This window comes from Dipodomys merriami, unplaced genomic scaffold (assembly GCF_024711535.1).
Source record: "Dipodomys merriami isolate MVZ:Mamm:240054 unplaced genomic scaffold, mDipMer1.0.p SCAF_4, whole genome shotgun sequence".
Lineage (NCBI taxonomy): Eukaryota > Metazoa > Chordata > Mammalia > Rodentia > Heteromyidae > Dipodomys > Dipodomys merriami.
In genome coordinates this window covers 36,768,414-36,781,854 of record NW_027205603.1, presented here as the reverse complement: position 1 = coordinate 36,781,854, position 13,441 = coordinate 36,768,414, and the positions used below count along the sequence as shown (strand labels likewise).

The 13,441-nt window shown below is 38.4% G+C and overlaps 1 protein-coding gene across 7 annotated transcripts in view; it reads right to left on the bottom strand.

Annotated features, from left to right (window-relative positions):
- Positions 1-11,521, bottom strand: part of Ythdf3 (YTH N6-methyladenosine RNA binding protein F3) — a 36,832-nt gene extending 25,311 nt beyond the window's left edge. The window contains exons 1-6 of one of the 7 annotated variants that reach the window (XM_069990802.1): positions 11,166-11,340; positions 10,606-10,630; positions 9,143-9,210; positions 6,828-6,973; positions 4,017-4,102; positions 1,357-1,410 (exon numbers count right to left, since the gene is read on the bottom strand). In XM_069990802.1, coding sequence (XP_069846903.1) covers positions 1,357-1,410; positions 4,017-4,102; positions 6,828-6,885 — 198 coding nt within the window. In that variant the 5' untranslated portion in view covers positions 6,886-6,973; positions 9,143-9,210; positions 10,606-10,630; positions 11,166-11,340. Of the gene's footprint in view, positions 1-1,356; positions 1,411-4,016; positions 4,103-6,827; positions 6,974-9,142; positions 9,211-10,605; positions 10,631-11,165 lie in introns of all 7 variants that reach the window. The other 6 variants (XM_069990803.1, XM_069990806.1, XM_069990809.1 and 3 more) reach the window with 6 other exon arrangements.
- Positions 11,522-13,441: the final 1,920 nt, after the last annotated feature.

The window sequence follows — 13,441 nt, the reverse complement described above, 5'->3', positions numbered from 1 at the left end:
TAAATCACAAAAACAAAAAACCTAAGAAGCTGAAAACTATAGGGCCTGGGGATGTAGCCACGTAGAACATCTGGTTACCATGCTGAATGCCCTCAGTTCAATACCCAGTACAAAGGAACAAAGAAGAAAAAAAAGTTATAGCTGTGTAACAGAAGTATGCTATACAGCAGCCCTGAGCTTTGATATGAATTAAATCTAAATAATTTAAATCATTAGCCAGATATTAAACACCTTTTCTACTCAAAGACTTAGTTTTGATGAAGGGATTTAATTTCAAAAACACAGTGTATATCCACCTGAATTTATTTTATTAAAGAATTACTTCAATTTGACCAAGTGTATAAAAATTACTAAATATTTGCATAACTTTAACATATACCAATAACCACTTGGCCATAAGGAAACTTAAATACTAGATATCTAAATTTTGCTATTAATACTCCTTGGAAAGTTACATTTTTATTTCTACATTTTAGCTAGGTAGCTATGGATAACAAAATTTTTATATAACATGTCATCGAAGTTTCAGATAATTTCCCATGTTTCTCTATACAAAGCCAGTTTTCAACATTCTGTAGCGTATAAACGTGCCTTCTTCAACATTTTGGTACCATGAAATGACAAGTGCTAAAATACTAAAAGACAAAACATGGCCTACTGAAATACTTCCTTTAAAACCAATTAAAATTAAAATTTCATATTTTTCCATTTTTACATATTACACCAAAACTTTTATACTTTTATCTCAAATAAAACACACTTTTATACTTTTATCTCAAATAAAACACAACAGTGTGAATTTTAAAAAGTCATCTGATTTCATTTGTAAATGATTTTACAATCTTTAAAAAGATTTTCTGGGGATATAACCTAGTGTTACTATCTGCTTAGCAATGCAGAAGGCCCTGATTTCAATTCTCAACACACTCATTAAAACAGTTTTAATAATGGGCCAGGTACAGAGGCTTAAACCTGTAATCCCAGCTACTTTGAATTGGGAGATCATAAGTAGAAGTAAGCCTGGGCAAAAAGTTTTCAAGACCTCATCTCAAGCAACAAGTCAGGTATGGTAGCATACTTTGGCTCCATCTACAGGAGGTTCACAATTTGAGGCAACACTAGGCAAAAATGAAAGATGCTACCTAAAAATAACTAAAGCAAAAAAAAAAAAAAGCTGAGTCAAGTTATAATGCCTGCCTAGCAGGTGCAAGATCTAGAGTCCAAACCCTAGTAACACAAAAAAATAATAATAATAAATATTATTTCTAGCACACTTTAAAAACTCTTTCACAGAAAAAAGATCTGATGAAGAATTCTAGTATGTAAAAACAGATAAAAAGCAGAGGGTTACCATACCCATGGGATCAAGGAATCCTTCCTGTGGTCTCCCCTAGGCAGTTCCTGAAACGCCTGTGCAGAATAACAAAAACTCTTCTGACAAAAACTTTTCTTGTGACAAAAACCATTTTAAGTCCTTGTGACAAATAATGAAGAAATGTAAAGAATCTGTTACCAAATAAAACAATAAGACAATTCTTTCAGGTAGTAATTCCCAAATGTCTTTTATAGTCCATGTATAATTTCTAAGAGTTTGAACAAGTCAAAGAAATTTCATATTATATCTTCTCTTAGAATTCATTCAAATTCATGTTTAAATGCATCTCCTAATATAAAGGCTGAAACCAAATAGTTAAAAAAAGACCCAACTGTTTAATCCAATAAATTTCTTAAGTTTATATGAACATAGAAACTGTTTAAGAGGAACAGGTACTAACCTTTAATATTAGAATTCCTCAAAAAAAAATTTAGCAAACACTGACATAAGAGATGTTAACTGAGATTACTATAAGAGCCAAAATATTTTTAAATGTACATATATTTAAAATTTCACATTTTACAAATGACCTTTCTCTACCTTTTTAGATATAACCTTTCATAACTTTTAGGTAAAAGCGTAAATTTATTACTATGGGCATAAAATTTAGAACACATAAATAAGAAATGAATTCTTTTCATCCTTTCAAGACTATACTTTTGCAGATTCTACCACCAGTTTTAATTTCTTTTGACTTATACAGTCCTCTCCAATATATTTTAGGAATATAGATTAGCAGAAGGGAACATGTGGCTGAACAAATGACCAAGATGAAGCTGAACACAATTACAGCTTTCTATAACACAAAAAGTAATAACACAATCCACAAACTGAAAACTATTTTTTTCAAACTTTTAAATGTGCTGAGAAATTCTGTAATATAATATTCATTGTCTTAAGAATCTAGGACAAAAATTTTATAACATATTTTCCACAAATCATTTTTTAAGGAAAACAAAAGCAACAAGTTTCATTAACTAAAAAGAAATTGGTTTTAAAAAGAAATGTTTTAAAATCTGTACCATGATGTATTTTTAGTAACAGAAATGATGAATAATTTACTGATACCTAATACCATTTTTCTGCTGTTTTCTAATATTTAAATTAAGTCAATATACACATCTTTAAAACCACTAGGTAGCCAGACACAAGTGGCTTATGCCTGTAATCCAAGCTACTCTGAAGGCTGAGATCTGAAGAGCCCACTTTGAAGCCAGTCAGGCAGGAAAGTTTGTGAAATTCTGATCTCCACTTAATCAGCAAAAAGCCAGAAAGTGAGCTATGGCTTTAGTAGAGCAGGAGCCTTGCACAAAAAAGCTCAAGGACAATACCCTCGGTTCTGAGTATAATCTACAAGAATGAAAAAATAAAATTTAGCAAAAAACAAACTAGGGGTTAAAGTATACCTCAGAGGTGCAATGTTCCCCTAACAGTCCTTTGCCCCCTCCAAAAAAAACCCTAAAAACTACCAGCTATTAATAATCTGATGAATCTCCATGCCACCACAAAGTGTTCACACAATCTTTATAATTCTATTTTTAACACTACCAAGCTGTATTTAAACCTGCAGTGTTTTTTCCTTTTTGTTCATAGTGAGGATTGTACTCACAGCTTCTCACTTGCTGGGCAAGTGGTCTACCACATGGGAAATGCCCTGAGCCCAAAACTTGTAATTTTTTATGAGCACAAATTTGTTGTGTATGGGTGTTTCACTTTAACATGTTCACATATGCAAATAATGTTCCTTGATCAGACTCACTTCTGCCACTCTTCTTCAACCCCCACTAAACTTGTTTTCTTGGCAGCATCAGAGTGTGAACTCAGACCTTCATGCCTGTTACAGAAGTGTTCTAACACTGAGTTATATCTCAACCCCATCTGAGGTAATTTCCAGTGAAATTCAAATTGGAATGCCTCATAAAAAGAAAATACTAGCCAAGCACTGGTGGTTCATGCCTATAATCCTAGCTACTCAGAAGGCTGAGATCTGAGGATTGAGGTTCAAAGCCAGCCCAGCCAGGCAGGGAAGTGTTATAACTCTTATCTCCAATTAAATCACAGAAAAAGCCGGAAGGGGTGCTGTGGCTCAAGTGGCAGAGTGCTAATCTTGAGCAAAAGAAGCTTAGGGATAGTGCCAGACCAGAGTTCAAGCCTGGGGATGGATGAGAGAGAGAGAGAGAGAGAGAGAGAGAGAGAGAGAGAGAGAGAGAGAGAGAGAGAGAGAGAGAGGTGGGGGGAATATACTATATTTAACCAAAAAAAAAAAGAAAAAAGAAAAAAAGAAACTCTTCCCTCCATCCCATCCACCCACCCCAATCCCCTTCATATAAAAATTTTTACCTAACTAAGCCTATTTGGTTTTTATTACAAAGATACAGCGGTAATAAAAAATTAAACTATTTCAACATTCAAAAAAAATCTAACCATAATATACAAAAATAATTCTCATCTGCATATATTTATATTTTATAGCCTAGTTTCAGTTACCTATCATCTCTAAGGAAAACTCTCCTGGCCCATAAACCCACAACTAAATTAATTCACTCATTGAATTGAATAACTAAAAAGGAATTGAATAACTAAAAAGGAAGTGAATACTGAAGTTGAACTTCCTAAAATCTAAAACGATCAGAAGACTTACCTGATTTGTCTGGCTACTTAAGTATGGCTCAAAATCATCGTCATTTACAGCATCTTTTTGATGAATCGAACCGTTTTGTACTGAAACTAAAAAACATATTTGCATTAGTTGTTGTAACTGTCACAATACAGCCTAATATTTTTATACTTTTCAAGTCAACTCAAAAAGAATTATAAAGGGTTTATTCACAGAAGTACCTTATTAAAGCTTAATTTTAGACATTTGTGACAGAAAACTAGGAAATTCTGTAGTATACAATCCCAAGATTATATAAACAAAAGCTATATACATATGCCCCCTTATCAAAACTTAAAATATGCCCAATTTCAATATTGTGGTTATGTAATAATATTGGTTCCCCTATAATAAGATTCCCTAAGTTGTATTTAGATTGAAAATAGCTATTCAAACAGTGTTGTAGACATCAGATTTCTAAAGGTTTTCTGCCTTTATTAAAATCTATTCATCTGATAAACGTAAATAAGGAATTAAATAATTACATTTTTCAAGACATGGTCTTACTAGGTAGTTCAGGCTGGTCTAAAATCCAGATCCTAATGTCTCAGCATCCAAAGTTCTGACATTATACAGTATGTCTGGCCTTGAAATAATCTGTATCTTACATTTCAGTAAATGTCTTCAACACCTCCAAAGAATGTAGCTAAGATTCCTTTTAAAGAATATTGAGGCCAGGCGCCGGTGGCTCATGCCTGTAATCCTAGCTACTCAGGAGGCTGAGATCGGAGGATCATGGTTCAAAGCCAGACTGGGCAGGAAAGGGCATGAGACTTATCTCCAATAAACCACTCAGAAAACTGGAAGTGGCGCTGTAGCTCAAGTGGTAGGTCGCTAGCCTTGAGCTGAAGAGCTGAAGGAGAGCGCCCAGGCCCAGAGTTCAAGCCCCACCATTGACCAAAAAAACTATTGAAAGAAGTAAACAGATGAAAAATATAAATTAAACAAGTGCCTTGCTGAGTGTAGGTGACTCAACCCTGTAATCCTAGCTACTCTGGAGGCTGAGACCTGAGAATTGCCAGCTTAGGCAGAGAAAGTCTGAGACTCTTCAATACCAAGACTCTTCCAGGCCAGAAATGACATTGTGGCCTAAAAGCTCAGCGACAGGCCCTGGGTTCAAGCCTCAGGACCAGCACCAAAAAAAAAAAAAAAAAAAGCAAAACAAAAACCAAAAGCAAAAAAAAAGTCACTTAGGGTAAGCATGGTAGTACATTCCTGTAATCCCAGCACATGGGAAGTAGTTGACTCAGGTGAATGATCAAGTTTAGTCCAACCTGAGATACAATGAGTTTTGGGCAAAACTATGCCAAACAGTAAGACATTATCTCTAAAAGCAAAACAAAGGCCTTACTTCTAAACCAAAAAGTACAAGCATGCAGGAAGAACGTGTTTAGAATGCACAAAGGCCCTGGGACAAGTAAGCAAGACTCATATGAAAGTACAGTGAGAACAAAGCAAAGATAACCATGATTACTCCTGAGACACAAGAAAAAATAAGTCAAAAGTAATTTAGAATGGCACACTTTTGTTTAGAGGTCACTGCTATAAATGCTCTACATACAAAGTTATTCAAAATACATCTCAGAATACCTCAGAGTACAGAATACAAAAGTCCTGTTTTAAATTCCAAATTCATCACAAAGACAGGGGACTTCCAGTAGTGACCTAATCCCTCTAACTCTCTGATGACTAGTATGTTCATGGAGGTTATTCATGTCATTTCAGTATTAAATGACAATATTCAGTAATCTTGGAAAGTATTACACTAAAAATAAGATCCAAACAGTACTAAATATGAAGTAATAATATAAAAGCAGGTTAAGTATTTCTAGGCTAAATTTGATATGGTAGCACTATGTAAATGTACTACTGAAATATGAGAAAAGCTCAAGTTTCTGAGGAATGTCAATCTTTAAAAAAGCTATTCAATATTTAAATATTTACTGTTGAAAATTACAATGCCATAGTATTTTTAAAAATGAAGGTAGAAGTTTTTTAAGTGGTGTGTTTCTTTGTAGCATAGTAACACCTTCACTTTCTCTAATTTTGCCACCAGTTTACATCACCTAAAAATTACTGGTTAACAGTGACAAAGATATATGCAACCCCTAATGCTTTGCCAGGCAATGAGCAATAGTACTGATAAGTCTTCAAAGTAGACTTTTTCATACTTCATGATCCCTCTGGAGCCACCTGAACTGGTCAGCTTGATCCTGATTCCACTGCAGTTTAATTGTATTTGATAAGCTCTACTTTGGAGCTAGGGTTGAACTAAACATGTCTTCCAGAATTTATATACACACACACAAAAATAAAGAGGGTGCCTTAGGATACTCATCCAGTGACATTTTAAGCCTGGGCCTAATCATTGCAGTTCAAGACATTTGTTTTTACCCACTAGTTTTACTACTCCTGTACCAAAGGCAATGATGCATGGACTTTTTACTCCTAGAAAAAAAAAAAATCCTCAGTATTGGACACTATATATTTATAAAAACAGCCAATAATTTTGAAGTTACAACTTTCATATAAATTCTCAAATATCTTGTCCATATTGCTGATACATTAAAAAAGTACCTACTTAACAGACTTCTCAAGTAAGATACAAACTAGCCCTTGAGTTTCAGAATACCTTTCTTTAAAAACTTTAACTGATATATGAAGACTTCAGTGTCTGAATGTTATTTAATGACAATCTAATGTTTTGGAGACTGAAAATATTAGATAGTAATGAAATCCAATCCAGTTCCACAGTCCATAAAATTTCTTCAGGGGAAAAAAGAACAGATGACTTACATGATTCTTCGCCTGTTCCCTCTGCTCTATGAAACAGAGTCAAATCAAGATAGAACATGGGCCTTAGAAGCCAGGTGATTCTTTGTTCTGGTCCTGACTACATCAAGTTAGGAAAGTCAACAGATGTGTGCATCATGTTTTCCCACCTATAAAAACAGCGACAATACCATATACCCTCTATCTCCTTAGAGGAATGTTGTGAGGATTATTAATAAAATGAAGCCTAAAATTATAGGAAAGAGCTTTGAAATTATTGGGGGGGAAGATAGAGAAAAGATAAAACAATATTGCCAAAATATAAGGCATTTTCAGCTACTTTTCTCAAACATTAAAACTTACTCAAATTCAACCTAATTCTTGTAAAGTGCAAAATGATGCAGAACATGGTCCTTCCGTTAGGAGGGGAAGGAAATAATATTGTCTTTTCCAGTATTTATTATAAACTTAAGGGACAGGAGAACGTAGGCATGGAAACCTAGGAAAGCATGTGACCCTTGTATCCATAGTGCTTACAACTAAAGGTACAGCACAATTTTCCTCTAGCAAGCAAACTTTCTACTTTTCAATAAAGTAATATAATGTCATTATTAAATTATGGACCAACAGATACTCTTAAGTTTCAACTATTCTCTGGTACTATCTTTACCAAGTATAATAGAGTTCTGATATTTCACATAAGGACATTCTGTTAGACTCAACTATTAATCATACTTCAAGAGTATTTTTGTCTTAGTAAAGACACTTTAGAACAATTTAAAGGCAATTAAAAAATTCCTTTTGGTGGTAGGCAAATACATAAATAATAATCAATGTTCCTATGTGAAAATGGAACTGGGATACTTGCACAGATGGAAGAGGTGGGAATAGATGGAAAATGATGAAAGGGGTGACGCTGATGAAATGTACATCTAATATAATGTGCTGAATTGAAAACTTTCAATATTACTAAAGATGAAAAACTTGAAAAAAAAATTCTTTTTAGTATCAGGTACAGCGGTTTATCTACACTTTCAGGTACTTGGGAGGAATCAGAAGTACTGAGGTTCAAGCCAGCCAGAGCAAGTTGACGAGACACTCCTCCCCCCATATCAACCAATAAAGCTGAGAACAGTGTCATCCCAACTATGCAGGCCCAGGCTGGCCAAGGCAAAAATCAAAATGCTACTGCAAAAAAAGGGCTGAATCCAAAATTCTCCAGGAAATAAAGGGCTAGAGTTGTGGCTCATGTGGTATAAACCTGCCCAGCAAGTTCAAGGCCCTAAGTTAAAACTCCAATACCATCAAAAAACAAAAAGAATCTTTTTCATTCCTTCAGTACATTAAATAAGGATATAAGAAAAATCAAAGACACTAAAGACAGGTGTCAGCTGAAGGTAATTGAGAAAACAGTCATCTGTGAAATTACAATAAGTCAACTGAAAATGATAATGCTTTAAGCGCCACCATCTTCTCGAGGACATGCACTCTTAGAAAGCTTACTAAGTTTTGAACTTAAGACTAAAACTGAGAATATGAAAGTTGTAAATCAAGAAAATAGCTATGCTTTCTGATGAATGAAAGTAACCACAAATACTGCAAAATAATTTCACTAGCTTGAACATCAAGTCAGCTAAGGCAGAGTTTTGCTCATATACACACAGCTACTTGTATTAAGTCACTGCTGGCTCAGACCTGGCCATGTAATTCTTCTTCCCTTCAAAGGCATACAAATACCAATAACAGATGGTGTATTTGTGCACTTGTAGCATCTAATACTTTAAAGCAACTTACATTACTAATACTTTCAGACCAGTAGCTTTTTTCCTCCTCAGAAAGTGAGAAGAAATCCAGCAACTACAATGGCTACTAAAACAATAAATCACTGTAATTACAACAATCCTCTTCACAATAGGATTAAAGGCTAGTAATACTTTCTAGAGGGGAGATTGTAACAAAAGTGTTCAAACTCTCTTGAAAATCAGTAGCTACAGACAGTGTTATAATTCAAGACCCCAAAAAATCCAAGTCCATTATCTTATCCTTGGATCAAATTATGAACTAAACAAAAGGAGAGAAAATACTGATAGATTATACTTTATAAAGATCCAAAATATTTGTTAATATGTGATGTAATTTGTAGCTAATTTACATCTGTAATATCAGCCATTATGATATAATGTAATTTACATGGAATTTTGGTCTATAACATCAAATAGATCACCAGGTCAATAACTAAATGAAATGATCTTATAATAAGTCAAACTCATAGGACTTAGAACACTTAAATGGTCTATTAGCTTTACCAAACAAGTATTTTACAGAATTTGTGTACTTACCTTAGAGCAGGTAACACAAGACACTTAGCATTTCAAATAGCCTTGCAAAGTGCCACTTCCCCATAGATCTAGGATAAAATAATTTATGCTAGGGAATAATGACCACACATTTAACATATCTCCATATCTAAATACTTCCTATGGACATACTAGCACAATAGTTAATGGATCACCCCTTTTAAATTTAGAAGTTTTACAAAATTTTTAAAAAGTAACACCCCTAAGATTTATTCTTACAATATAGAAAACGATTTTAAAAATAAAACTGAAATACTAAAATTTCAAAGTGTAGGTATTGAAAGAAAACATCTCTAATTAATTCAATGAATTTTTGCATTATGTAATGCCATAGTATCTAGCAAGTACAAGTTCTTATATAAAATGTAGTACAAAATTATAGGAGATCAATCTGTGTAAAGAGAACCTATTTCTTTTCAAATTGGCTAATTCCTAACTAAAACTCTTAAGAAGAATTTAAAGAAAACCAAGAAAAATGTTAAACTTACATCTAAAAAGCTATTACACATCTCACTTTCTAAGTAATAGTTACTGAAATTTTAAAAAAACAGGAAGTATCTTTCTATTCATTGTCATTTAAACCCTATTTCAAAACTTTATAAACACATAATACACTCTAATGTTATTTAATTGGCACTATCCCAAGAAGGCAGTTATTGTTCTACAGTTACTAATGTCACATGATTGTCATGTTTCAGTCAGCTGACATTTTTCCATATTAATAAGTAAAAACCACATTTATGTTTTACAATGTTATAGGTTTAGCACTTTTACTAAAGAGTAAATCATATAATCCTAGTAGAAAATCTCATAAATGATTTCCTTCTGGGCCCTCTGTAAAATGCCAGATTGAGTCACACCTTCCAAGCAGAGCTATTTAGCAAGACAACATGCTTGTTGAGTTCCCTCCAGTGTGGCCTCCTTGCAACTGACTTAGGAATCCACAATTAACAGCCTGATCTTCATTAATGTGACACGGGACATTATGTGAATTCCAAAAGTGTCAATGCAATCAAGACATGGCAAATAAAATGTCCACTTGGGAAACACACTTAACGGATACATATGGACTAGTACTCGTTAAAGTTATATAACACAAATAAATTGAAAAACTAAAAATATACCACTACATTAACAATAATATCTTCTTGAACGAAATAATACAACCAAGAAAGCAGTTTCTTCTACTACTTTGGTTTCCCTAAAAGAAACTTCAAAGCCAGAAACTACCCCCAAGTTTTGATGTCTTAGCCTTGAGGGATGTTTTTCGAATCCTGTATTTTTAAGGAAAAAAAAAAAAAAGAGGAAAAAAAATAACTTGACATAATTTAAAGGCAACATGAGAGCAACATTGAAAAGTACTATAAATATATGTATGTCCACACACACATATATATATGTATATATACATATATATGGATGTATGTATGTATGTCCAAGCTCACCTTTATTTCCTTGCCCTTTAGGTCTCTGTAGCAAGACGCCGGGTGCGGTAAACAGAAGGGAAAAAAAAAAGTCTGTTAATCAAAGACATTACCAAAGCCAAGTTATTTTAAACAATCCGCGTAGGAGGAGTAAGACCCATCATATCTTCCGCCGCCTCCAATATTCCAACCACCTCCAGCGTCAAGCCTCCCACCGCCCTTCGCATTTCGTGTGCGGGAGTGTTGGGGTCCCAGCTCCGAGCTGCCGTCTGGGGATGGACCCCAGGATCGGGCTTTCTCACCTCCGGCGGAACCCCGCCCGCCCGCCGGCCCGCCCGCCCGCCCGCCGGCCCCGCGGCCCCCTGCCCGAGGGCTCCGGACACAGCGCAGGCTCGGCCTGGCCCAGGCCCGGCCCCGGCCCCGGCCACAGGACCGCTGCAACTTGCGCTCCTGGGCGGGCACCGTTACGGGGCCGGCGGCGGCGGCGGCGGCGGAGACGGCGGGGAGGAGCCGGAGCTCCGCGCGAGGGTGGAGCTCCGGGGCTCAGGCCTCCGCCGAGCCTGGGGCCTCGGCTCCCTCACCTGATCCACGCTAGTGGCTGACATTCTTCACCGCAACCCGAGAGGAGCCGCCGCCGCCGCCGCCTGGGCCTCTCCCCGTGCACTCACAGCAGTCGGCTGCCGCCCTCGGCGAGTGATTGTTCCCGCGGCCGCCTCTGCAGCCGATCGCTGAGAGAGAGAGAAAAGCGGGCCTCGCGCACGGGAGTCGGCGGAAAGGGCCCGTCTTTTCCGCTTGCACGTTCCTCTTCCCCCTTCTTGCTCTCCGCTTCTCGGGTCCACAATGGCGGACAGACTCCTGAGTCTCACTTCCGCTCCGAGCCTCGCTGACCTTCCGCTCTCCACTCTGACGTCCGCGCTCACCTCGCTCTTCCTCCCCCTCCCTCGCGCCACAGATCTTGGGCTCCGCCCCCCCGCGTCGCCACGTCACCGGAGACGCCAGGGGCTGAGGACCCGGGGCGCTTGCGCCCTGGTGGGCATGCGCGAGCCTCCCTGCGCGCCCGCTCTGGCTCTGGGGTCCGTGGCTGCCTTGCAGGGCCCGCGCGGAGCGGCGGCGTTGGAAGGGCGGTCGGGGCGCTTTCCACCCCCCCATTGGGGTAGGAAGCCACCGTGGGCTGGGATGGGCGAGCTCGGTAAAGGCTGAACGCGGGAGGAGAGGCGGCGTGGGCCGCTGAGTGACTCAGCCGCCTGGGGGGCCACCGTGGCCAGGCTGTCCCGAAAGTGGCTGGGTTGGAGCCGGCACCGATGCGGTTAAAAGGGGGCGCCAGCCGTGCGCTTCGGCCCGCGCTCCCAGGACGTCCGCGAAGCGCTGTCCCGAGCATCGTCGGCCTCGGAAGTCCGTTCTCCCCCACGGATCCGCGCGCCCGCCGTTGTGCTGTTCCCTCTCCTTCGCGCGCCGGTGGTGTTTAGACGTGCAAGGAAGAAAGTTAAACGATCTGATAAAAAAGTAGAAATGTTACCTTCCTAAGCGGGCAACACCCAAAGAAAACACATGCGTCTCTGTGATGCCCGTGTGTGCGCGCGAGGGAGCGAGGAGGAGACGCTGGGGCTTCGGCCCAGGGCCTGGACGCTGCTCCGAACTCTGTGCTCAAGACCAACGCTCTGCCACTCGAGCCACAGCTCGACTTCCGGCTTTCTAGGCATCCTAGATCCTTGTATCTCAGCCTGCTGGGTAACGTGACATTTTTAATTAACACATTTTTTTGTGATAAAGGCAAAAAAAAACAAAACACTCCTTGTCATAATGGTACAGTAAACAAATTATTTCCATTAAAGCCTTTGAATACCTCAAAGCTATCCAAAGTTATTGCTCATTTAAAATATATAGAATCGCTAAATTGTAGAATTAGTTTACTGTATTACCTTGCAACAATAGACTCCCTGAAGCCATCTTGAGATGCCACTTTTCATATAATCAAGAACCTTCTTTATTGTGCCAGGGCCTGTGTGATGTCCGTGACTTTTTGGCCCAAAGCTAGAGCTCTGCTACTTGAGGCACAGTTTCACTTCCAGTTTTCTGTTAGTTAATTGGAGGAAAGGGTCTCAGAGACACTCCTGCATTCCTTAAAGGAGATCTGAAAATCTCATACTCCTGAATAGCTAGGATTACAGTGTGAGCCAACAGCACCAGACCCTGAGGCACTTACAAGTTCTATTTGGACATTGTTTACCCTCCCATCATTCTTTGCTGCAAGTTCTAGACCCAGCCAGAACTCTTGGAATTTCCCAATATCCCCATCATCCTTTGAGCCATAGCTTTCATGCTCTCAAATTTCGCTGTCTACTCCCATGCAGACCTTTTTAGCTTTCAAGAGCTTACCAGTACAGCTCTAAAGTAATGTACTAGAGAAAGCTTTCGGGGCTTTCTTTGATCCTTAATTATCTTGGAAGCATGGCTTTGGAAGGTAACAAACCACCAAAGCTGCTATACTCACCACTGCACCATTAATACTATGTAAGGAAGCATGGTTTGGTACCCACTCAACCTGAGTTGGAAAATCCCTGAACTCAACTGAGTCTTAGCTCCCTCCTGGCTTAAAAAGGTCTTAAATTCATGGCACAGAGTAAGCTTTCTGCCAGTTGTGGCTATAGACAGCTAAATCTGGCATCCTTTGCAAAGTGATTCCTGGAATGATATAATAACTTTATCTATTGAGTATTCATTAAACGTTAGGCATGGTGATAACCATTTAAATCCTCACAGCATCTTAGGTAATAAGTGCTATTATAAAAACTGACGCACAGCAGGGTTAAGAAATAAGCCCAAGGGGCTGGGAATGTGGCTTAGTGGTAGAGTGCTT